The following is a 24,258-nucleotide window of genomic DNA, read 5'->3' on the forward strand; positions in this document are numbered from 1 at the left end:
TCTTCAGGTAAGAGGTTGTTTCTTTGTGTGTGATGCTCATTAATCTAATCAGATATTATCACTATTTGGTCTCTTGACACCACCTGTATGCAAAACCAAAACAAAACATAACCCAGAACATAGTTGTCTTACCTTAAGAAAGTGCCTTGTTGCTAGAAAGAGAGCTGAATCTGTTTCTTGTGCTTTTGCACACTGTTCTGCTAACGGTGTTACAGCCTCCAGACAGAGCTGGCAAACCTCAGAACTCATTCTGGTAACAGGCATTAAAGAATCAATGTCAAATTTCAATGAAATTGTGGCAAAACTTCCCAACGGCATCACTACAAAATACTTTAAATGCTTCTATATTTCAAGATGTTACTTCACTATAAAGCTGTTAATAAAATAAATTTAAAAAAATAAAATAAAGCGGGAAAAGAACAGCAACTTTGTTGCTTTCTTTTATTAGCTACATACCCTAAAGTAACATAACCCTCTCTGACATAACATTTTCAGAAAGAGGCCCTTATGGTCAAGCTCATCTGTTTCTGACACGTGCCACAGATTAGTGAAAATGGTACTCCCGTTAGAAGAGGGAGAGCCCATTGGCAACGTGACAGGAAATGCTCTGGAGCCAGCCCAATAGAACAGCAGCAGTGTTTTGTATTACCAGCTGAGAAACTAATTCAGGAATGGCTTTGGGATACCAGCTGAAGGCTTATGAAGTTACACACTCTGAAGTGAAGTAATGGAGGAGGCAGGAATGGGTGCCAGAAAAAACTTACACGCTAAACCACTTAAACACTGCATTCAAGCAACAAGTCAGAGGAAATTCAGCTAGCACTGGAATCTCAATAGACACTACAGTGAAACTCTCAGTCGGCAAAGAGCAGGGAGGAAGAGTTGATTATGGACATGTACCTATAGATACAGAGATTGATAGGGAAGGAAAAAATGCAAAGAAAAAGAATCAAGGCTTAACATGTCTTTATAAAATAAACTAAGATTTTTAAACACTCTCAAAACTCTGTAAAGGATACGATGACATCCCTAACTCCAGTGAGTACATCAGGCTCTTAAAGAGGTCCTCTGGAAGTTGTGGAATTTTCTCAGGGAATATCTCACAGATGAAAGTGATTAATTTGTAATATTGATTACACAGGGATGGAAACTGTCAAAAGAAAAACAAGGTCATTTTAGAACCACGTAGCTCTATCCTGATGTTATTTCCACCTGTATGAAGAGACAGATCTGATGCTTTCCACTGAAGAAGAACAGAAAATTCTAAGCAACAACCTCAGTCACCAGTGGCTACAGCTATATCAGCAAAAAGCATGGTGCAATAAAAGCAGACCACTAAAGCAGAGATGTTTAAATTGATGGCAGGTGTCCAGTATCTACTCCATACAAAATCATGGAGTTTTACTTCACACATGAGCAAGTCTAGTCCTGTGGCATAAAAGCCTCATTAGCATTTGGAGTGCAAGAGGGGTGCTCCTAGGGCACATCCTGACTCGGTTTCATCTAAAATGGATGTAGCTTCCGTGCTCAGTGGGTGCTACCAGGTGAGAACCAAAGCCTATTAAGAGGGGACAACTGAGGTACCCTTCAGAATTGTTCCCCTGATTCAAAGTAAATATTAGCACAGTGTAACTCAATGAAATACTGCCATTTGGTTGTTTCAGATTTTACTGCCCTACTGACAACCTGCTGTCTATGACATGAAAGCATCGCAAAAATAATTAGAGTTGCAATTTGCCCCCAGATTTTGTTTTGTTTTGACTAATATCACTGCTGATGCTTCCTGTCACATTTCTGACACTATCACAAAAAGGATTCCACAGGCCATGTTTCAGGGTTGGCTAATTGTTAACCTGCACAGACTTGCTTTTAGAGGGAAAAAATATTTGTTTAGGCCTTTCAAACATGCATTTCCACAGGTTAAAATACTTATTTTCTAATGGTATCTATAACTAGAGAAGCTATTTACTTTTTTAAAAGCCTAGAAAATCTAACTCGTGGAGGTGAAGTGCAATTTAGAACCCATTTCCGGGAATTCATTACTATAAACCTTTCATATTTGAGCAGTTACATGTGAAAATATACTTACCTTCAGCAGATCCTGGGACATTAGAGGCAGAACTAGATTAACCCCATATAAGACAACATCTGCTGCCGATACAGATCTATTTGTGGCTTGTCCAGGCTCATGTCCTCTAAATACTTCATCTGTAGAAAAGGTAAAAAAAAAAAAAAAAAAAAAAATATTTTTTATAAGAAGAGGATCAAATATATTGAAGAGTCACATTTCTTTGATTAAGACATTTTTAATGATAGGACTATCACACTCTTCCCAAATAAAAACATGAGGCACTGTATTAAAATAGAAACTTAAGTGAGTAGAGACTGCCACATCACTCTATATTTATATTCATTAGGACTAAGCGTTTCATAATCACACGTACCAGATGGCATACTAACCAGAACACTTCAGATACTTTGAGAGCTCCCTTCCATTACAGAATGGAAGGAAGCTCTCTTACACTTGTTTCTAGTGGTATCTGCCTCATGCTTGCACAAATAGACAATAAGCAAATTATAGCATTTCTATATTTTCTGTAAATTTCTATATTGTATACATTATAATACATACTTACATGAATTTTATAAACACAGAAATAAATGGAGGAAGTTAGTAAACAAAAACCTGCAATTTAGAACTTGCCAAGTTACTCCAGTTCCTGTTCAGACCTATACGTCCCAGCGACTAGCAATGACCTTACTTTTACAATTCTTCCATTAAGTTAATAATAGTGACCAGAGAAGTTTCAATAAATTTGATATCTGGGTATTATGTTTAGGTAGTATTCACAGTCCTTAGTTTCATATTTATTTTTTTTTTTTATTTTTAAACAGCATTTTTGATGCTTCTAACAACCAAAGTCTGACCTCACAGAAAATGTGTTAGATGGCATTGAGATGCCCACTTGATGGACAAAGTCTTATTTTGGTTCTGTATTTTTGTGTTGTACATACACAACAGAAAAATGAGACAGATGCAATGAATTTCAGAGCACAAAGTTCCCTCTCCTTCAAAACCTTGGTGCCTTAGAACAGCAGTGAAAAAGATCAAAATCACATAGGCAGATTCAGTTTGTTGCTGAGCAAGTTTTTTGTGCAAACTGAATAGGACATGGTAAGAAATAAATCATGCAAATGTGTTTTAACTTTTTCAAAAACAATACAACACAGCTAAGCTAGAGGTGGCAGATAAAATTGCATTAGTCCTGAATATGAAGTGGCAAAGATACAGAAGAAAGCAACAGGCTGGGAAAAAATAAAAATAAAATAAAAAACCCAACCCATACCTACATAGCATAACACATATTCTGTGAATGAAGAATACAGAAAAGCCTCAAACTTGATAGAATTTTCATGAGCTCAGCATTTCACACAGTTAGGATCTTGTACTACAAAGACAACCCATCTGCTCTTGCAGTAATTTGATAATCTGACTTCTCTGTAGTTTCTGCTACTTCATGTTCTGACGTGCAGCATTCATTTTTTAAGTTGCTGTTGTCAACATGCCCTATTTATTTTATAAGAACAATAATTATTTCTGAATACTGGAAGATGTGCCATACTGTGAAAAGTTCTTCCTTTGCTACTTGCACAATAAATAATTTCCATATCCTGATAAAGCCTAAACTCAAGTTTCCAATTTACCTAAACTGAACTCATGCCCTATGATGTTTTTTCGATTTTTTTTAACTGTTTTAGAATACAAATTATGGCTCGTCAGTTACCAATTCCTCCGTACCTGTATCACTGAAATCTATGAATTCTTTTGATAGAAGATTAGTGAGAAGCTCCATTATAAGGAGGAGATCCTGGTACTGATCTTCTTCTGCTGTAACATCTATCCGTTGCCGACCTAGATTATTCTTGGAATACACCTGGAGCAGAGTTAGGCAGGCCTCATACAAGTTCATGGCTTTGGCCTAGAAAACAGCGTCAGATAACAAGAAAATTTTATGTTAGAAGTGACACCCTTTGTTTTAAGATGGTGCTATGTGGTTGATGATACCTGAAGATTGTAATTGCAGTTATACCAGCCATTTTCATAACAACCGCACCCAGAATCATTAAGGAAACAGCCATCTTCAATACTGAGGACACCTACAGCCATATATTTACGTGCTACTGACAAACATTATAACATTACTTTCACCAATTCCTCAGTCTTAAGAAAAAAGAGTGGCTTGTTCCAGGCTGGCACATCTCACTGGTCTCGCAATCTAGATTAAAATTATCAACAAGATCCCAAAGGGACTTGCTTTTGCTATCAAAAATATTTGGAGCCATAATACCCTCTGTGCATACACATATTGAAGTAGGCTTCTCCTAGATGCAAAAGCCATTGCTTCTGGATGCAAAAGTAAAATTAGCCAATAGTGCAAAAATGTAAGCAGCCTGCATCAACTCATTTTACCCGATAATTTCTTGGTAACCATTATGCACTGTTTAGGACCAAAGCAGCATCTCTGTGGTATGCATTTGTCACATAAAACAGTGCTGCAATTCTGCTAGACAAGCCTTCAGAGAAGTTTGGTACGGTTTAATAAGCATTCAACATGGTCTGTACTCTTGCCACCCCTTCACGTTAAGGCTGGTGATGAATTATGGTCAAGTTTATTGCTAAAAGAACAGTCTAGACATCCTGCTTTTAATCTTTGGGAGTGTATGTTTTTAAACAAAGGAATTCCTCTAGCAGATGTGACCAGCTAGCATTTATTTCTATATAGACAAAATAGTGATGTAAGCATACAGAGTTTCTTTCTGTGTAGAATACAAAAATTTCTCTGCTATTTTGTACAATACATGCGCGCACACACACACACACACACACTTCTCCTCCTTCCCCTCTTGGTTGTATTTACCTCTCCAAGATAGCAAATTTGTTTATGTGCAACTTCAACAAAGACTTCTATTATGAGATTAACAGTCTCTGGTGTGTTTTTGTATACTTCCATTAATCCAATGCAATTATTAAGGAAGTCCATTAGGAAATTAAAGAGAATTGCTACATTATCAATCTGGGTAGCCTCAGCAATGCCACAGAGTGCTTCCAACGTAGCAGTGATCTCCTGTTTCACTTCCTCCTCTTGGCAGATCTGCTGAAAGTTTTCTTGGTTTATCACATTCAGGAATCGCTGCTGAAGTGGCTGAAGAACCTTAATTTTTTTTTTGAAAAGTCACAGTAAGATAAGTATATTATTACAAGAATGAAATTTGAGGTTTAAGTAATTTAGCAAGCACATGGGTTGTTTTTAGCACAACAGTACAAGAAGCATCAATTCCAGTTTGCAATGGCACAATTACGTTATTTTCTGTCACATTAACATAAACTGAAGTGATAATTAGTGATTCTCATTATCCACCATCACCTGCAGGTTGGTTGCAAAATGAGCACCTCCATAAATATTTAATATTATTTTGTAGTGCTTAAACAAATAACAAGGACTTTCTCTGAGTCACATTATTTGATTGTTTTCCAGGTTCAGCATTAGCAACAAAAGGTCAGCAATGAAAGCATTAATTAAAAATCATATTCACAATTACCTTTGTCTTATTACAATTCTTGGTAGTAAAATTTCTCTTATAATCAGCCTATGTGACTGCATTTGTAAGCTAACCCAGTTTGAACCCATTTAGACATTTCCATAAAACAGTTAAATGTTTTTCCCCAATTATTTCCAGTACCTTACCCTCAATCACTAACTTCGTAACTTTGCTAATGAAAATAAGCTTCTCTCAGAAGGCCAGTGCTTTTCAAACTTCAAGGCTAATGTGGTGTAGCTGAAGTGTGATCAGGAAGCATTATAGCACCAACCTTTCCAGTATTAAATATCTGAGCACTAATGGAACCAGGGCACAAAAAAGCTGGTTGAGGAGCTTCATTATTTTTCACATTAGTCTTACTCACTGTCATTATCGTTAAGTGAATAAATGAATAATTCATAAACACTACCTAATTAAAATAGACGAAATGGCACAACTCTGATGAAAGGCCTTAACCTTTACAAAAGGTCTCTTTCAAGTGTACTGCTAGACTGGCTTATTTCATGAATCCCCAAGTAATTTTGAGTTATTTCTGTTTAGGTAGTAATGGTTTAGGTATCATGGACAACACCAATAAGCTGCCAAAAAATTACGGCCCCTCAAAGAAAGAATCATTAAAAACATATTGGTATTATATGTTTGAAACCTAAAGATTTTGTATGAGCTGAGTTTGCATCACCATAAAATTCCCTGAACTAACTTCAAACTTTGTTTGTATTACTTGCAAAAATGAAGATAACAGAAGCATCAAAACAGCTTACCTCTGTCCAGTATTGTTGTTTTGTTTCTGTATCCATATGAGCAAAACCTCCTAAAACTAAAGCTTTCATTAGTGTTCTCTGCACAGAACTGGACAAATAGTGAAGGGGAGGGCTTCGCCTTGCAAATTGTTTAGCTAAATTCCACCAGTTTTCACATTGAATAACTAAGTTTGCCCTAGAAGGGGGAAAAACATTTTGATTAAAGAAAATACTCCAAAAAATTGTATGAACAGAGTGCATCAGGCTGCTAGCATTTGTCAGAAGATTTTTATTTTTATTTTTAAATTTAATTCCTTGATTGTAAGGCTAAATTGCCTTTTGACTTCCATCTTATTAATGTCTCAACCATAAAATTTCTGAAGTGTATACTCTGAAAGTAGCTCAATTCATATGGGAGAAAAGCAGGGAAGTACTTAGTTTTACACACAGACACACACACAGTTAATGGATATATTGCATGGATTAAAAGCTTAGTCTCATTATGTCATGATAAAATAAGCAGTTTATTCCAAAACTAGCTCCTGTGTTTTTTATTTATCTTAAAAAGAATTTCCTCAAGCATTTCGCTCCTCAAACTTCAGTCTTTCAGACTGAATGCATGATTGCATGTCAATTCACAGAAGCAAAACATTCGAGAATTTTCTTCTTCACAGTTCGTAATACCAAAGAAGTTTCTGAAATTTGTCTGAACCCACCAAACCCTATTTATTTTTTTCTTTAAAAGGTTTATTAAGCATATTTTATACTGGTTTAGCCAGTATCTGAACTCAATCTGAAACAAAAACAAACAAACATAAAAATCCTTGCAATAAGAGTGGAGACCCGGAGAATTTTCCTTTCTCACTGTTTGTGTGAGGCACAAAGGTAGGGGAAGGAGAGTGCACTGATAAATAATAATAAAGATTAGGTTAACATTTTGTCAAATCTAGGTCTCACTCCTCACTTTGTCAGACAAGTTTTTCCTCCATTTATAGCACGTTACTAAAGTAATTTGACTTACAGAGACATGAATATAAAGTGCCCCATATCTGGATTATTTTGGCCAAAAAAATTTAAAGGAAGCAAAAGAAATTTTTTGACTTCCAGAGGTGTAGCAACTTACCGCTCTCTCCTTTCCACTAATGTTACTAGCAGTTGTACAGTATCATTTGCAAGGTCCTGCTCTGAACTCCACACTGCCAGGTTACTGATCACTTTTTCTAAAAGGTAACCCACAATCCACTGGGAACCCTCAGTATCAGCACCAAATGCTGTACTAAATGGCAGACTTATCTATAAGAAAAGCATTAAAATGAGTGAGTTTTACAGAAGGCAGAACCCCAAAGTGTATGGTAATCAGTCAGCAAATTCTTTTCAGGCTGTCACTTCTTCCCTACTTAAAATACACAAAAGTTACATAGACGAAGGCAAAGAATACCTGTAACAGAAAAATCTTTGCCAAATTTATCTTGCAATTTTAAGCACAACACCTAAAAGAAAGAAAAGTTTCAACCTCATCACAATATCAGGTTTAAGTATGTCTAGCTTTTAATGCCAAGGAAAGTTCAGAAACTTTAAAAATTAAGAGAAAGATCCCAAAAAATCATCTCCCGAAAGTGTTTCCATTAATTTATGATGAAACTCCTCAAAATTAAGTGATAAAATAACTGGAAATAAGCCTAGCTCTTGATCTAGTTTGAATCTTGTAAGAACTTCTTTTCATCACAGTCTTTTCTACATCTGCTTTCTGCATTATTCTTTCAATCTACGCAGCTTTTGGGAAAGATGTCACATTCTGGTCCTGGTACATTAAAATATGCTTCCTTGAAATTGCCTTCTTGCCTATCTTCAGAAAAAAAGTGTAAGAGGGAAATGCAAAGACTCTGCAATATTTGTGCAGGGGCTTCCTGTCAGCACACCACCACCATCTGAAATTATAAAATCCATAATATATACCTGACTGAGCATAAGATTTAAAAAAGAGGTGTTCAACCACTTTCATGTGCCAACACAAGCTAAATGTGTACATTTCTTAGATACCATTTTTCATGCTCTGCAACTGATGGCTTTGCTCTGCTGCAAGTACAAGTTGAATAATGTAATTCTAATTCATTACAAGTCTTCAATATCCCTAACTTTGTTAACGAGGGGTCTCCTGAAGCGTTAGTATTCTTAGTTGCTTCAGTAGTAGAAACAAGGGGAGGAGGAGGCGGCTTCCTTCTCAGAAGTTAGAGCCAACAGGACCTTCTCATGAGTGGCCTCCATTAGCTAGCTGGAGTATCGTTAGTTGTATAAGCAAAATCAGGATCAAGGTCTAATCATGATTAGTGCTTTCCAAACATAATAAAATGTTGCCCTTTAGGAAGAACACATCATGGATATCATGATATATACAATGAGAACATATGAGAATAGGGAGAGGAGAGAAATTAACATGATTTTAGCTTATATATACCACCTAGTGATGGTGCTAGATATTTAATTCAGAATCATGACCAGGTTACTCAATAAGTCATCCATCAAGGGCAACCACTGTATTGAAGTTGAACTGTAAGATCTGATATACCTTAACAAATTGCTGTGATCTGTGAGTTTCACCCACTAGACAACCTAGATAACACCTGAGAGCGTGTTATGCTATTCTGTGATGCTGCTAGCTACAAAAATCACATTTATACCAAGATGCGCAAGAAGGGTTCCCTAACAACTTATATTTCTAATGGAAAAAAAAAACCCAACATCTACTTTCAAACAATTTAAAAACCAACCCCAAATACAACATTAAAAATGCTTTATCACTGCACCTTAGAATAGCTACACTGACATCTGCATTCCAAGGATATTGTTGCTAATACTCACCAATTCATTCATAAAGGTTATATCCTTACCTGATCATACAGCTTTTCATCCACCAGGAGGTAAGTCTTTGCCCAACGCTTGAGGAACCATACAATATCTTTGCCCATCTGTGGGCTCAGAAGGTGCGTGAGATTTGCCCTTATTGCTCGAGATTCTACTTCTGACACTCTTAAAATAGCCGATAACAACCTGTGGATTTAAAACACAACAAGGATGTTGAGTGTTCTTTGGAGAAGTAATGTGACTCTGTGAAACACTTGTGTTTTTTTTTTTTTTTTTTTCATGAAATATGAGGAAGGAACAAGATAATGAAGTATTTCAACTCTAACAAAGTGGAGAGCAGTTAACTTCTTTCTTTAAATGCAAGGAGAGAGACAAAATGGCAAATACCGTCCACAAAGTCAGAACATAAGGTGGTCTTTGACATCAAAAATACTGCAACAGAAGAATCCTGACAGGCACTCTGACTGATTCTCCCTTTCCTGCATCAACCACTTTCTTCATTACAAATTGTGGCCTAATCATGCAGCTTTTGCAGCATGATATAGCTAGAGCAATGTCCAGTTATTTCTTACTTTTTCATTACCACAGAGAAACAATATGATGTAGCAGACCACCAAGTGATTGCATTAATACACTCAGTCAAGAAAAGTATAATATTAGCTTTTACAGTGTCTCAATTAACTTTGGTAAGAATTTGCAAGTCCTCAAGGAATTTATGAGTTGATGGTGGTATATTTCTGGTTTTAATCCCATCTGCACTAAGACACTGCAATCAGAAATTCTGGTTGTTGACCAGTTCTTGTAGCTGCCAGGATTGGCATCAATGACCGGTATTCAAACATGTGTTACATGTGCTACATGTGTTAGCCCATGAAGCACTTAACTACCCACAAAGATACATTTTTCTAACCTTTTCCAGAAGAAAATGTTACGTACGCAAGTAATCCTGGGTGAACAATATTTCATGCCAATAAAAAAAAAAATTGAATTGAGCCTTCTGAATACTGAAGATTAAAACTGAGGACTCTTTTGTGGGCCTTCTTGCAAAAAGAGAACAGAAATCCCTTATGCTTTTCCTTAAATATGTTAATAATAATATGTGTACGTAAGGGGCAACAACTCTCCCCTCACCGAAGACCAAAGCTGCTACGGCCAAGCTGAGGCAGTAAGTGATGGCCAAAGAGAAGCTCACTTAAGCTTTGGAAAGCTCTTGCTTAAACTGCACATGTGCAGAATACATTATAGATAAAAAAAAATTTGATACCAAACTAGGTGATGTATTGCTTTAAAAAACAGTGTATCTTTTTTTTAGTATTTTGAGTCATTTTAAGGACTTTCTGTAACAAACAGATCAAAGGTTTTCAGTAGTGATAAAGCATTTTTATTTATTTTATTTTTTTACTTTATTTTATAGGTAGATCATGTCCTCAATTACAACTATTAGGTCATCAAGCTAGTCATTTCTGCCATCCCATCCCGACTGAGTTTTATCTGTTTAGATGCCATACTTTTTCTTCCCTTCAGTCCCCCCCCCCCCCAGGTCAACATGACTTGAAACATCACCTGTAATTACTCTGCCTATCTCTACCCTAAGAAAAAAAAATAATAAATATGTAACTTCATCTTTTCTGTCTTTTATTTTATAGCATTGCCTTAATAGGCAATAAAACCATTCTTATAAATTATTTGCCTTTACTTTAAGACTATTTAAAAGAGACATTTCATTTCTAATGTTTGGCATATGTCTTTTTTTCTTTTTCATTTCATAGAAGTCCATTTATGTTCTCACTTCTCTGAAAAAGCATTTAACATACTTAACACATGATGCATTCTTACCTAATTACAGAATCAGTTCTGTTGTACCCTGGGATGGAAGAGGCCTTTTCTCCTGGAGATCCCAGAATTTGAAGCGTTGTGTTGATGTCAACCTCAGCTGAATGTTTAATGGAGTATTCCATTACTTCTGGAGGTATTAGCGGAGTCTCTCCCTGAGTATCATTAGCCAAGAGGTAGCCTTACATTAAAAAAAGAAAGAATGATCACAACTTTCTACCCTAGGTTAACTTAGAGCTTTTTGATTAGTCCACTGGATTAACTGCAGACATCACACCAGAAGCAAATGTTTACACAACTCCTGACTAACACTGATTAAATATGTATAATTAACTTCATATATATGTATAATTAACTTCATTATATAAATATGTATATTAACTTATAATATAAAGCAATTCTGTAAAAAAGCACCTAAAGTGAAAGTAAACTAATGCTGAAAAATAAATGACCGTATTAAATAATAAAAGAGGGAGAAGAGCTTTGCTTCCTGTGAAAGACCAACAGCCAATTCAGGTACCTGAAAAAATATTCTACAACATTGTGGTCACTTTCTTCTCGTTCAGTTATGTGATAAAAATTGTTCAATTTTACAGCTTCCTTACTGAGTCCATCTCATCTGGGACTTTTGCTCTGCTAATATTTCAAATCTATAGAATCTTTCAGACACCAAACAAACGTGCTATAATAAAGTTTTCCTTGCATAGCAACAACAGATCAGGTAAAGCAATGGTTTTCACAGTAAAATACTCTGGTGTCCAGATAATTGATATTAATTCCAGATTTAGTCATAGTTTTCAGTGTCTGATCTCACAGTATTCTGAGCTACAAATATAAACTTCATCGTACAGCAATACAAAAATATTATAAACACATTTATGCCAACATCTGAGAGCAACTATAACATCAGACATTCAAAAAGACCCCACAAAATATTTCATAAAGTATACATTTCTCCTAATAAAATACAGACACTGTCTTAGCTGATGTTATGCTTTGCAAGCAGATGTAAGATAGTTCCATCTAAAAATCAAAAATACGAATGTTCTGAACTCAGGTTCCCTGAAACACAGCAAAAAGCCAGGACATGGATCATCAGTCCTGAGAGATTCTGGAACTTACTTGACTCTTTGCACCACAAAGTAACACTGCTATCCTGATCTCATATGGATTCCCTTCAGTCACGTGAGACAAGACAATATAACTGAAACCATGAAGGCTAAGTTCTTGAATAGGTGGATCTCAGAAGTCTATGACAAAATTACTTGTGGGAATTTCCAAACGACGTACCTCATAAAAAGATTACACTGATCTTTTACAGATAATTTTCATGTTACTGCAGACAGATGAAAGTGAGACAAAAACTCTGCACGTAGTCTAAGATGAAAGCACCACAAAGATGAAATAGATTGTCAGTTACCAGTAGTTGACATGCATGGATTTTTCTTTCCTAAGATTTTCCAGCTGCAACAGCAATATCAAAGTAAGCGCTATTTAACACTGTTCACTTACCTGTGACTAAAATAAGCCAATGAATATCCTCATACAGGTCATCAAGCACTTTATTGTCAATTGAGGCTGATGCTGGTGAGGCAAGTAACTGCTGCTGATGTCTTTGCAACTGACCATGGAGCCTTGTAACTCGGTCTTCTAATAAACTGTGGACAAACAGTAATAAAGTAACTTCACTGGTTTTAAATTGTTTCAGCAAAGTCAAGCTTTTCCAGCTTGGTGGATTTCTTCATTTGCATTCACACTATCTTTCCATACCTTGTAAGAAGAGGTATACAGTGTTCTGCAGCAATTCTTCCCAGCATGCCTACGCTGGCCAGCTGGTCACAGAACTGGTCTCTGTCGTCTTCCTGCAGTTCACTTATTTCCTCTTCTTCCCGAGAGGCCACACCATTGGCAGTCTGATGTTATTTCAACAAAATCAGAAGCAACCAGTTAATGTTACACTTGCTAGAACTTATCACCACCGCACTTTTCTACGTAAATTTGGGTTTTTCTCCCAAGGTGTTTTGCATGGATACACAATAGGCTTGTGCTAAATTAGATACAGATGAGGTAAATAGGGGAGTAAATATGACTTTATATTGTTTTGAAATCAGCATTTCACAAACTTATGCAAGGAGCTGATTTTGCTGATATTTGCTACCATTTCCAACAGTGCTCTCAAGTCAAAAGATCCACTGTTAGTGAAAGAAGTCAGATGAGAGCCATGAAAATTGATACTAATTATTAATAGGATAAGCACAGGCTGGAGCAGCAAAACAGCTTCTTTACGTCACATACATAAATCGGCTCTGGTAAGCATCCACCGCCTAGAGGTACAAAGCGATGTACTGAATGACTCTCATTCACATAGAAGGTCTGTAAACCCAATGGTCAGAGGATTTCTAAAATATATTTGGATTTCAAATCACATATATAATCAGGCAAAGAATTTCATTTTCAACTCTCCACTTTGTCCTGTTCATTAGTCAAAGATACTGTTCCCAGTTATCTGAGATCTTAAAAATAAATTACAAGAGAGGTAGTATATTTCTTGATAAAGTGAACGTCACCTCCTTCAATAAAGATTTTCTATAAGTTATTGTTTTAAAAAAAGCACTCCTTTAAAAAGTAAATGCTACAACCTCAGAAAAAAATAGAAGGCAAAGTAAAAATATCTCAAGATGAGATTCCTCTCGCCTTGGCTATATTTTAAGACTGCCTCGTAATCAGAGCTTATTTTCCTGAAGAGTTGAACCCTTATATGTAGAAATCACGTATCAATGTTAGAAGTGTTTTCAAAAATCTCTTGATGAATGACAGAATTTACACCACTAACATTCAAATACAAGTGACGGAGAAAGCTATCATTACATATTGTTTCTACAAAGGCTCTGGAAAATTGAATCTAAACACATTTTCTTACCTAAAGTGCTTTCACCCCATCTTTTCTTTATCTAACCCAGCAAATCATTTTCCTTTGGCAACTTCAAAGTTGCAGCTGTTTACTGAAGAGTGAGTCTCTGCTCTCAAAGCAGAGACTGAAAGTTCCTGTTACTGCTTTGATATCGAACAAGAAGCATTCTAAAATGCCAGCTGTGGCTTTTAAAAGGTTACCCATGGGATAAATGACTTATCTCACAGAATGACATGAATTAACCTGTGTATACAAGCTATGTCAAGACCGCCTGATATGAATTCAAAGTTCTCTTGTGAAATATTCCTCTCTGTTTGGCATTGTTATTTCCATCTGTTACATATCAAGATACTAGACATGGGTTTTAAGCATGGCTTTTCAGAATGAGGTATCCTGGAGATCTTTGCATAGCATCACATTTGAGAGATCAATTTTATATAGCTAATGAATCAAATCCATGCAGTAATTAATTCATTCAGCATCTACATCCAAGTTTCAGTACCACAATCTGTTTCAGTAAGATCCATACTCCTGGCAAAGAGACTAACAGGCTTTCGCAGAGGGCCAAGAGATAGCCGAGGTACTTTTAAGTTTTTTTTGAGAACAGCCACCTCAAAAATTCAGTAAGGAATTTATGTACCATTTTATCCAGAAGAACCACATAATATTTCATGCTTCTTTTAGTCTAAGCATAGTCATTCTATATTTTCTCAGATTACACTTCAGAAGTATAACTTGAAGATAACGTATGGGAAATAACAGGATAAAAGGCTTCCAATTTCACTGGAGACTTTAATTACAACCCAAATCCAGAGAAGGGTGGTCAGAAGTTTAGTCATTGCATCTATAGGGAGGACCATCAGGAAACATGCCAATTTTACTAACAGGCTTATTTTATTTATTTTTAAAAGTAACTTCCAAATTTGTATTCCTTCATTTCCTTTTCATAATGAGAGAAGGAGACTGGAAAATGACCTCTGATTAACAAATTCAGCAAATTTTTCATTTCCATTCAACACCACAAGTAGCAAATTTCTACTAGCTCCCTTGAGCTACGTAATAAAGTATACAACAACAAAATCCCCACATGGATTAGTTACTCTGTATTATCATCAGAAACTACCACTATAAGGGCTTACCAAATTCCTTGTACCATCGGGAGCAGCTAGATGGCACTGAATGTAAGAATTAAAGACCTGAACAGCATGTTGGGTAAAGAAACCTTTATGGAAATGTTTGTCATCTTGTACCAAAGTAAGCCAAGATTCCAGCAACTTATCATATGCTTCCATATATACCATGTCATCTTTGTCAAGCTGTAAGAGATGAAAGAAACAGAACAAACATCTTATTCCTAAACTAAACCAGAGAAAGGTACTTACATTCATTACTATTTAACAGATGTTCTTCTAAAGTTGAAGCAATTTAAGAAAAAAAAAATCACAAAACTTATTATTGGCCATCCTTGAACAGATCAGAAAGAACTGAAGCAATGCATCAAAAAGGTCAATGCAGCTTTGCTAGAATTAAAAAACAAAACAAAAAAACCACTGCGTTTAGCTATTTCTTTTCTTCTAATGTTCAAAACCAAACCAGTCTTAATTTCAGCCTTTCATACATACACTTAATCACCTAAATACAGGAGCTATCATGCTTTCTCTCCAATGACACCAAGCATCTCAGCTCATACTGGAAACAACAAAGAACTGAGCTATTTGTTTAATTAGACAAAATAGAAAACGTGCATATAGATTAGCAAGTATTCTGCTATTTTTCAAACAAAGAGACAGAAAAGATTACGACTCTCTGTTCTGGAGGAAATCATTACAAGACTGCATGTATTAAAGAAACCCTACTGTGGGCAGCCAGTTTTGATGATATACACAACTTCTCGTTATGTGAACAAAGAAAAAGTACAGTTCCATAGAATAAGCCTGCATCTCCAAGTCATCAGTGCATTTTAATTGACACTTCATGCTTTTAGCTATTCACATATATTTATATGGGGTATTTAAGTTGTCAAATGAAATTCTTATCTGAAAAACAAATCTCCTGGGTTACAGGCAACCTGAAGAACCCAGATACCAAAGCGGTTGTTTCTCTTGAAAAGGATATTTAATGCAATTATCAATTTTTTTTTCACTTGATGCAAAAGTTGAACTTTAGTAAACACATCCACCTTCATAAAACTTAAGTATGACTCGATGGATAGATTTGCTGGTATTGCGGGACTTTTCTTTCCTCTAAGAAGTCTTCTCAACTTTTAACCAACATGATCACTCACCAAGGTTACTTTGAGATAACAGAGCTTAGTAAAATGATTCCTTGATGAAATACAGAGATACTGAGGCCTTAATCATGCTCCAGACAGAGGAATTCCTGACTTTCAGTGAAGTTACAAACATGGCTGCATGAACAAAGGGAAAAAAACATTGGCTGGATGACTGACTAAGAGGGAAAACTGATACCATGTTGGAAGCATTTCAAGATATTTTCACAGCATCATTCTGTAACTGCAAAGTGGTTGTATTTACATTAGCTAAAATGTGGGGCACATGCAAGTTTGAAAAACAAAAGCTGAAGATGATGATGAGAGAGACCAAACTGTATTCAACGCTAACATAAAACAAATTTAGGACAGGCACAGCATGTTTTTAAAATTTGGCTAAAGGACATTCATTGAAACATGAAACACTTTGATATATATATATGTGTGTGTGTGTATATATATATATATATATATATTTTTTTTTTTAACTTACATACAATTAATAATTTATAAGAATCCAGAACATAACACAAGAAACAATGTCCTTTTATGAGAAAAAAAAACAACTCAGATTTGAGAAGGTAATACAGAACAAGCCTTTTTGGTATACTATTACAAACACCTTACAGTATTTTCATAAGGAAGCTAGGATTAGTAAGTGCCTCCTTAAAGTAGGTGCCCAAGCAGTAGAGTTTGTTGATCTTGAACAGATATAATCACAAAGCAACCTTCCTAAAAATTCCCAATCTTGTTCTAGATTAGTCATTCAGATGAAAGGCTACAGCTGGGCTACTGAAGATGTCATGCAGGCAGACTGTATGTGACAAGCTGCAGACTGGAAAGCGTAAACTTTCTGATGGATCTACCAGAAGCAGTTGGCAGGGCCCAGTTCAGGACTTAAGATCTTCAGGAGAAGGAAAGTACAACCACTAACATCAAAACAATGCTGCTGAATTTCTCCAAGATTCTTCCTTCAGAGTCTGCCGACCTTCTGAAGAAGGAACACTTCTAAAACTTGCTAAGTAGCAGCAAACTGGGAAAAGTTACAAGCAAAGTAGAGAGAGACCAAATTCAGAATGGTCTCTCCCCTTACGGAACTTTAAAAAAGCAACAATAAAATACCATAAATCAGGAAATCAGTAACAATGCATTAAGAAAGACATCTGAGAAAAAAACAAAACAAACCAAAACACTTTGAGAGCATTTCTATTTGAATTTTCATTCAACATCTTGCTCGACTCTTCACTAATTCTGATCAACCACTACAGACTCCTACTTCTGCATAAGCTTTAAGCCTTGAGCAAAGGAAAGCATAGCTGTGGACAAGCATCTTCTCTCATACCCAGCGTTATTAAAGGAAGAGATGACTGATCCAATTTGCATCATAAATTAACCCTAAGCATTGCTGAAGCTTACTGTCCTCCACAGCGTAGCTGTTCAGGCAAATGTTCCAACAACTTCCCTCAATCAACAGCCAAGTAAACGTAAAACAACATTTGAACATGTTTGGATTGTGTGTGGGTTTTTTTCCTCCCCCTTTGTTGAATATCAATATTAGCAACAGCAGCAAGTACCACCAGCAACAGCTTCTGATTCTGTGCCAAGACACGTGCTGCTTTGAAGTGGTTTGCTCATTACAGTTTGGGACCTCCTGATTTTGACAGTCTCAATAGCAAGCTTCTGGCTAAGCTGATTCCCTATGTCTGGTGGGCTTTCTGCAACACTCACACAAGCCGTTCTGCTGGCACACAAAGTGGCAGAAATATGGGAAAAACAGCTTGCCCCACAAGCAAAGCTGTGCTGTGGACACCTGTGTTCTGCTGCATTTTAGATTTCTGAATCTCAGGATCCTACTGAGCCCAATGCACGTGGGTATTTCACCTTTCACCAAAAACTCTTAATTACAGACAGCAATTAAGCTCATGAGCGTATGAGTTCACAGAGTACATCGCTACAAGCAATCTAAGCTAGTAGCTTAGGTGCTTAGGGACATAGTTTAGTGGTGGACTAGGTTGTGTTACACACTGGTGATGATCTTAAAGGTCTTTTCCAACCTAAATGTCTCTATGAAACACACTGACCAGGGCTGGAACATTCCTAAGCCAAAAGATTGCCTTCAGGGATGCAAATAAGTATTTCCACAGTCGCAGCACACCGTGCCACTACACCATCTGGATTAAGTCAGCAATAGTCTGAAATACTCTGTAGTGCTCCTTATTGCTGATACAATGATAAGATATATAAATTATTTTTTGAAGACTGAATATCACAGAATTTTGTAATTATCCTGGAGATCAGAGCAACCACGTGAAGTTGAGATATAAGCTATACAACTGTTAGACCAATGAAGTGGTGAAAGTGTGATGTTTCTTTCTTCTACAGAACGCTTTAAAGATTCTGTGACAATGAACAAGTTCTCTCTTTAAAGAAAAAAATTGCAGTCTTCTTTCTTACCTTGATGGATCTGATAACACGGTAATATAATATTGAAATGACTTTCTTCAGCAAAAACTAGAGGATTATGTATGCATAGGCAGACACATTCACTAGGCACGAGCAGCCAGCCATTTCCAAAACAAACTCTTTGTACCAGACAACGGTACGAGCTACCTCGGGCTTTTGCTGAGAGATGAAGTACTCTGAGTTGGTGGCTTATGCTGAGAGCTCCTGAAGTTAAATATGGTTGTGTATTCTAGCTCTCCAGTAACGAGGCTAACTGAAGAAATGTATATCCTCTAGTCCCTTTCATTTAAATGATAGGTATCAAGCCTATTCAGTATATATAGCACAACTGGGAAAAAAAAATCATTCTTTTTAATGATAATGGGGAAAACCCAGGATGATGTCTTGATAGCTTCATTTAAATCAATAACTATTCCATGTCAATAGCTCAGGTGAAAGATGCATCTTAATTCTTATGGGCTTTTTTCATAAATTAGGTCTCCTTAGACATTTTTATTTGTAAAGCTTTTTTTTTTTTTTTTTTTTTTTTTTGAAGCAGAAGACTTAGCCTATCAAAATGGATCTTCCATGTTACAACCAAGGTTTGAAAGAAGTAAGCAAACAGAAAAGTCCACTGAATTCCCTCTCCAGATTTGTACGTAGAATTATTACTTGAACTGTGTCAGTAACAGAGGGATGATTTAAGTTTAATAGTATGGGGTTAACAATAGATCTTAGCAGCTACATTCACTTAAAACAGAAGTTCCTGCCTGTAAAACCCCTGACAGCATAAGTTTCAGTCTGTCCATATGTTCACAGTCATTTTAAGCTTTCACGTTTGTAGCATGTTCATTATCTACAACACTTTTCACAGAAGTCTCACAAGAGCAATCCAGCAACATTTAAAGACATTCATACTTTTTTAATGTACCCATTCTTTTAAAAGTGAAAATACAAAGCAGGTGCTTTAAATCAAAAGTTCAAAAGATGAAGTCTGCAATTGTTGCACATAAAAAAATAAAACCTTTTCAGATGTGATTTCAGAAATATCTAGAACAAAAGCACCGGGTTTCACAACAGTTATTGACAAAACAGCCAGATTCGTATATCACTTATGCTTATTACAAAGAGAGGGAAGCAAAAAGAATACCTACTTTTTGAGAATGAATACTTACCACTTCTTCCAAGGCAGCACTTCTTCCAAAAGAACAAGTGAGATGTGCGAGGCAGTTAACAAATGAAGAGAAAAGTTCATTTGGAATGGCAGTTAAAATATTTCGAGGAAATACGGTTATCAGGTTGCTGATAATACTGGAAATTCCCACTGCTTCAGAGTCTTCTATTTCAATTCTATAGATAGAAATAGGAGTTAGCTTTCTGCCATCAAGAAAAATGTTAATAGCCAACTGATTTTCTAGATACATTTTCAATCAATAAATCTATCTCGTGTTAGTTTAAGAAGCACCTACTTTAAGATGCATTTTTTTAAAGTGTCAATAATCCAAGAGTAAACACAGATTATACCCAGAAATAAGCAAGTCATACCAGTTCTTCACACACACACACTGCACTCCAAACTAAAGATTAAAAGATGCCATCTAAATTTAGAGAGCAGGCATACATACCCATTGATAGTATTCAGTAATCCCTCAATGAAGTGTGCCAGGTAATCAACTTGTGAACCTTCGTCAGGAAAGACTGACCCATGCAAAGACGCCAGCTGTGCCAGACACTGTAATGAATCTTGGGCCATATCTGTATCTTCTCTGATTTTTCGATGCACCTTTCAGGAAGCGAGATAGTTAATAATACGCGGAAAATAGGATGTTCTTACAACAGTCACATGGCTCTCAATCCAAAAGAGCACACACCAAAAAAAGCTTACTATAACTTCTATTCAGTCTGAAATGCGAGGGTTTCTACGACTCCCTCAACCCTGGCAAATGTCACGATCATGACTCGGTTCACAAAATCGCGAGCCTGAAGTTAACTCGCTGATACTACCATTTAGTTAAGTCTTACATTTTGAAAATTGAACTGTGTACCGAATGTTATGTCTTAAAGAGAGAAACAGATGCCAGCCAGTCAGACATACTGCTCCTTCTAAAAACAGCAATAATGACAGTCATCTCTATTATGCTAACTATGCCTAGGCTACGGAGTCTTGCTAAAGTTAGTCAACAAGTTCAATCAAGATTATAGAGATGCTTCTTTAGCAGAGGTAAACACTGAAGACACACACAAAAATGAATGCATCACTTCCTTGGCAACACCCTTACATTATACAGGGCCAAGTCATCTTCTTGCATTTCTGTGTTACATCACTACTTCTGCTGCTAAGACCTTCTAGATTCAAATCTGCTAATATTTCCAGGAGACATTTTCTCACAATTCACACTACAATTATCAACTACGGGTTTTAAGAATATTCTTACGCTCACGCCTTCTGGTTTTTTTCATGTAAATTTTACTGAAAAATACAGGGTAGCTTGTTCCTCCACATGCAATTTACCTAAATTACATCATAAAAGTACAGTTAAGACACACTGACCACTTCCTTGTGGCATTTTATCTTCAGCTTCACCTAACTCATAACCAGTTGGATTAGCTGCATGGTTAACCTCTGAAAGATTAAACTGCCAGGAGAAGCAAGCCCTGAAACAGAAATACCCCTTCTAATACGCATTCCACACTCGGCTGAGATTTCAAGTGAAGGCTTCCTCTTTAACATGGCAGTCTTGCCAAGTTTTGCAAGGTTATTAAAATTTCTTAGATCAGTTATATGAATATGAACGACCACCATTCACTTACATTACTTCAAATAGCAAGCTAATACCACCAGCCTCAACCATTGCGAATCAGGAATCTAAAACCAAAACTGACAGCAGACTGCCCTGGCTAGCCTTCATTCAAAAATAATCAAATATAGGCCTGCTTTGGTTGCCATTAAATAAAATGCAAATGTATTACAACAATTTTGCATGTTACTGAAAACAATATCCTCATCGCAAATAAGTAGTCTTAATAAGCAGCCGAAGAAAGAGATTTAATGCAGACAACTTCATACTTTTAAACGAGGAAGGGTTAATATGTAAGCCAAAAAGTTATTTGCATGTGGAGGTTCACAGCTGACAGTAGCAACTGTCTGGATAGTCTAGACAGCTGTTCAGATTGTGTGTAGCTGCTAAGAGGTCTGCCAGTGATTTTTTCACCTTTTCAAAACTGCTGGAACAGATAAACTTTCAGTTAAAAAAACAATAACTTGTAAAAAAAATCCCACAAAGAATAGACATGTATCCAAACACGTATCAGGCAATTCTCAAGCAGCCCTGGAGATTTCCATTTGCTTTATCTGAAAACAACTTTCTCCCAGCTTTGAGCACATTATTTCTTTGTTTTGCAAAAATGAAATAGTGAGAGAATGATGAATTCTGAGGTCCCAGGAGATTTAAGATAACAAAATATCACAGTAAACTAATTTATAAACCAATAATGCTACTGCTGCAGCATTTCCTTGCCGAACAAAGACTACCAACCTTCCTCCCAAGAGTGGTGGAAAGTAACATTCATTTTATACAGTTTTAATATCAGACCTCTTTTTTAAATCATGGGAAGTGAATATTACATTCCCCTTTCCCCACTCTCTCTCTTCCCCATCACTCCTAACTTCATCTAGCTCAATTTAACTTGCTTTGATTCACTTTGTGCTGCGGAAAGAGATGCAAAATTTTGTATGCTGGAACTGGCTAGAAAATGGCAATTACATTGCTTATTTTCAGCTGTTCTGTCGAGCAAATGCTCTAAGATCAGCAAAAAAAAAAATAAAATACTGTTCATTTGAGAGTTGTTACACCTTATCTGAAAGGCATAGTCTAACCACTGCTCCCAATGCTTGGTTTCATTTGATGAATACATGTTCAAAAGCACTAAACAGAGCAAAGCTTAGATCACCATACCCTTTTTTCCTTAGTTAATTGTTACCAATTTAAGGCAATTTACAGGCAAAACACATATCTGTTAACCTCAGAAAAACACAATACTTTGTTTGCTTTGACAAACCAGTTGAAGTTAACTGAATCAGTCCTACCTGATGCAAAAGGAAGGATCCGAGAGTAAAGTTTTAAAACAGGAAGGAGCTGCTTTCCCTGTGGTCTGGACTATGAAAGTTGAAGAATGAAACTTACTGTAAAGAAAAGCTCCATAACTCTGCTGTCCAGGAGGGTCTCACGCCAGGATTCTGTTGGCTTTAGCATCACATTTTGTGAGGATTCAAACATAGCTATATAATGTCTGCCCAGTTATCTGGTGTCAAGGTCAACAATAACATTCCTACTTGGCTTTAAAAAAATCCTAGATACAACAGGATCCATTCAGAAAGAATGTAATGGAAACAAACTTTAAGCCTCTTCACATACACAGCATAATTCATGCATGAGGCCAAGGAATAAAAGGTATTAAGTATTGAAAAAAAGAATGCTCCAGGAATGTTAGATAACAGTTTGATCATAATTATGAGACATACCATAGTGATACGATCACTTTGATAACCAGGGTGTCTAATGTGACACAGCGAGAAGGGAAAAAAGCAACCGCAATTAACAGGTGTTAAAATTTATGCAAAATGGGAAATCATTTTCTAAAAAATTTTCCTGGCAGCTTTTAAAAAGGCCTGAGGATAGCTAAAGATAGCCCATTGAAATCTATATCCTATTTTTCTAAATAGCCAAATATGCCTCACAGAATGCAGATATGTTAGCCCCGCATTAATCGACATTTTTTATCATGCTGTGAAGAACAAAAGCGCAAGGCACCACAAGGCATTGTCATATTAAACATATGCTTGTAAAAAACCCACAATAAAAAGAGCCCACACTAAAACCACGACTTCACTGCACTCCTTTCAGTTATTACCGTGTCTTTTGGCATCGTTATTTTTTATGAAATTCTGCCAGCGCAGAAAAATAACAAATACATGAAAAAACATCAATTAAACAAGCACGTTGCATTCTTTGTCAGTCTGATCACACAGGGCAGCGTTTATCACAGATTTTTGAAAGTGCTTCCTAGTGTGACACCCCTCAATCCAAATAGTAAAATTGCTTTAACACACAAGTTATGTTTTAGTTTCTCTTTTTAAAACCCTTCACCGCCCCCTCTGAATGCTTTGTAACCCAGCCATCAGAATAACCAACAGCAGGCTCAACTGCATATAATCTACTCATTGGTAAACGACAAAATTAATACTGTTCATTAAGTTATCAGGTATTATAAAAAAAAAAAGTTTTAAAAAATAATGTATACTTCTGAATAAAAATAAATTTTACAATAGTACTGTTCAGGAAAGCAGATCCCTTGAAATCTGATGGGATTTGTTTGAGACCAATGTATAAAGCTAACATCTATTTTCATATGAAAGATTGTCGTGCAAGGCAGGAGACACAATTTTGGTTTATTTACACTTGCCCTCTGAGTTCTGCCAAACACAGAAAATCACAGTAACACTGTGCAGAACAGTCTCAAAAAAGCCACTATTTTCCACGGCACAGCACCAAGTGGAAATTCACTGAGGGTACATGCCCAGGGCTGCATTCAGCACATTA

General features: G+C 36.3%; 1 protein-coding gene across 1 annotated transcript in view; it reads right to left on the bottom strand.

Annotated features, from left to right (window-relative positions):
- Positions 1-24,258, bottom strand: part of XPO4 (exportin 4) — a 78,742-nt gene that overhangs the window by 7,828 nt on the left and 46,656 nt on the right. Inside the window, exons 7-21 of the mRNA XM_084284187.1 lie at positions 22,843-22,955; positions 20,284-20,441; positions 19,834-20,008; positions 15,087-15,263; positions 12,807-12,949; positions 12,549-12,694; positions 11,040-11,217; positions 9,230-9,389; positions 7,465-7,634; positions 6,363-6,537; positions 4,920-5,213; positions 3,800-3,980; positions 2,090-2,208; positions 1,020-1,150; positions 133-250 (exon numbers count right to left, since the gene is read on the bottom strand). Of these exons, the coding sequence (XP_084140313.1) occupies positions 133-250; positions 1,020-1,150; positions 2,090-2,208; positions 3,800-3,980; positions 4,920-5,213; positions 6,363-6,537; positions 7,465-7,634; positions 9,230-9,389; positions 11,040-11,217; positions 12,549-12,694; positions 12,807-12,949; positions 15,087-15,263; positions 19,834-20,008; positions 20,284-20,441; positions 22,843-22,955 (2,438 nt within the window). The remainder of the gene's footprint in view (positions 1-132; positions 251-1,019; positions 1,151-2,089; positions 2,209-3,799; positions 3,981-4,919; positions 5,214-6,362; positions 6,538-7,464; positions 7,635-9,229; positions 9,390-11,039; positions 11,218-12,548; positions 12,695-12,806; positions 12,950-15,086; positions 15,264-19,833; positions 20,009-20,283; positions 20,442-22,842; positions 22,956-24,258) is intronic.

This window comes from Netta rufina (genome assembly GCF_964035555.1).
Source record: "Netta rufina genome assembly, chromosome: 1".
Classification (NCBI taxonomy): domain Eukaryota; kingdom Metazoa; phylum Chordata; class Aves; order Anseriformes; family Anatidae; genus Netta; species Netta rufina.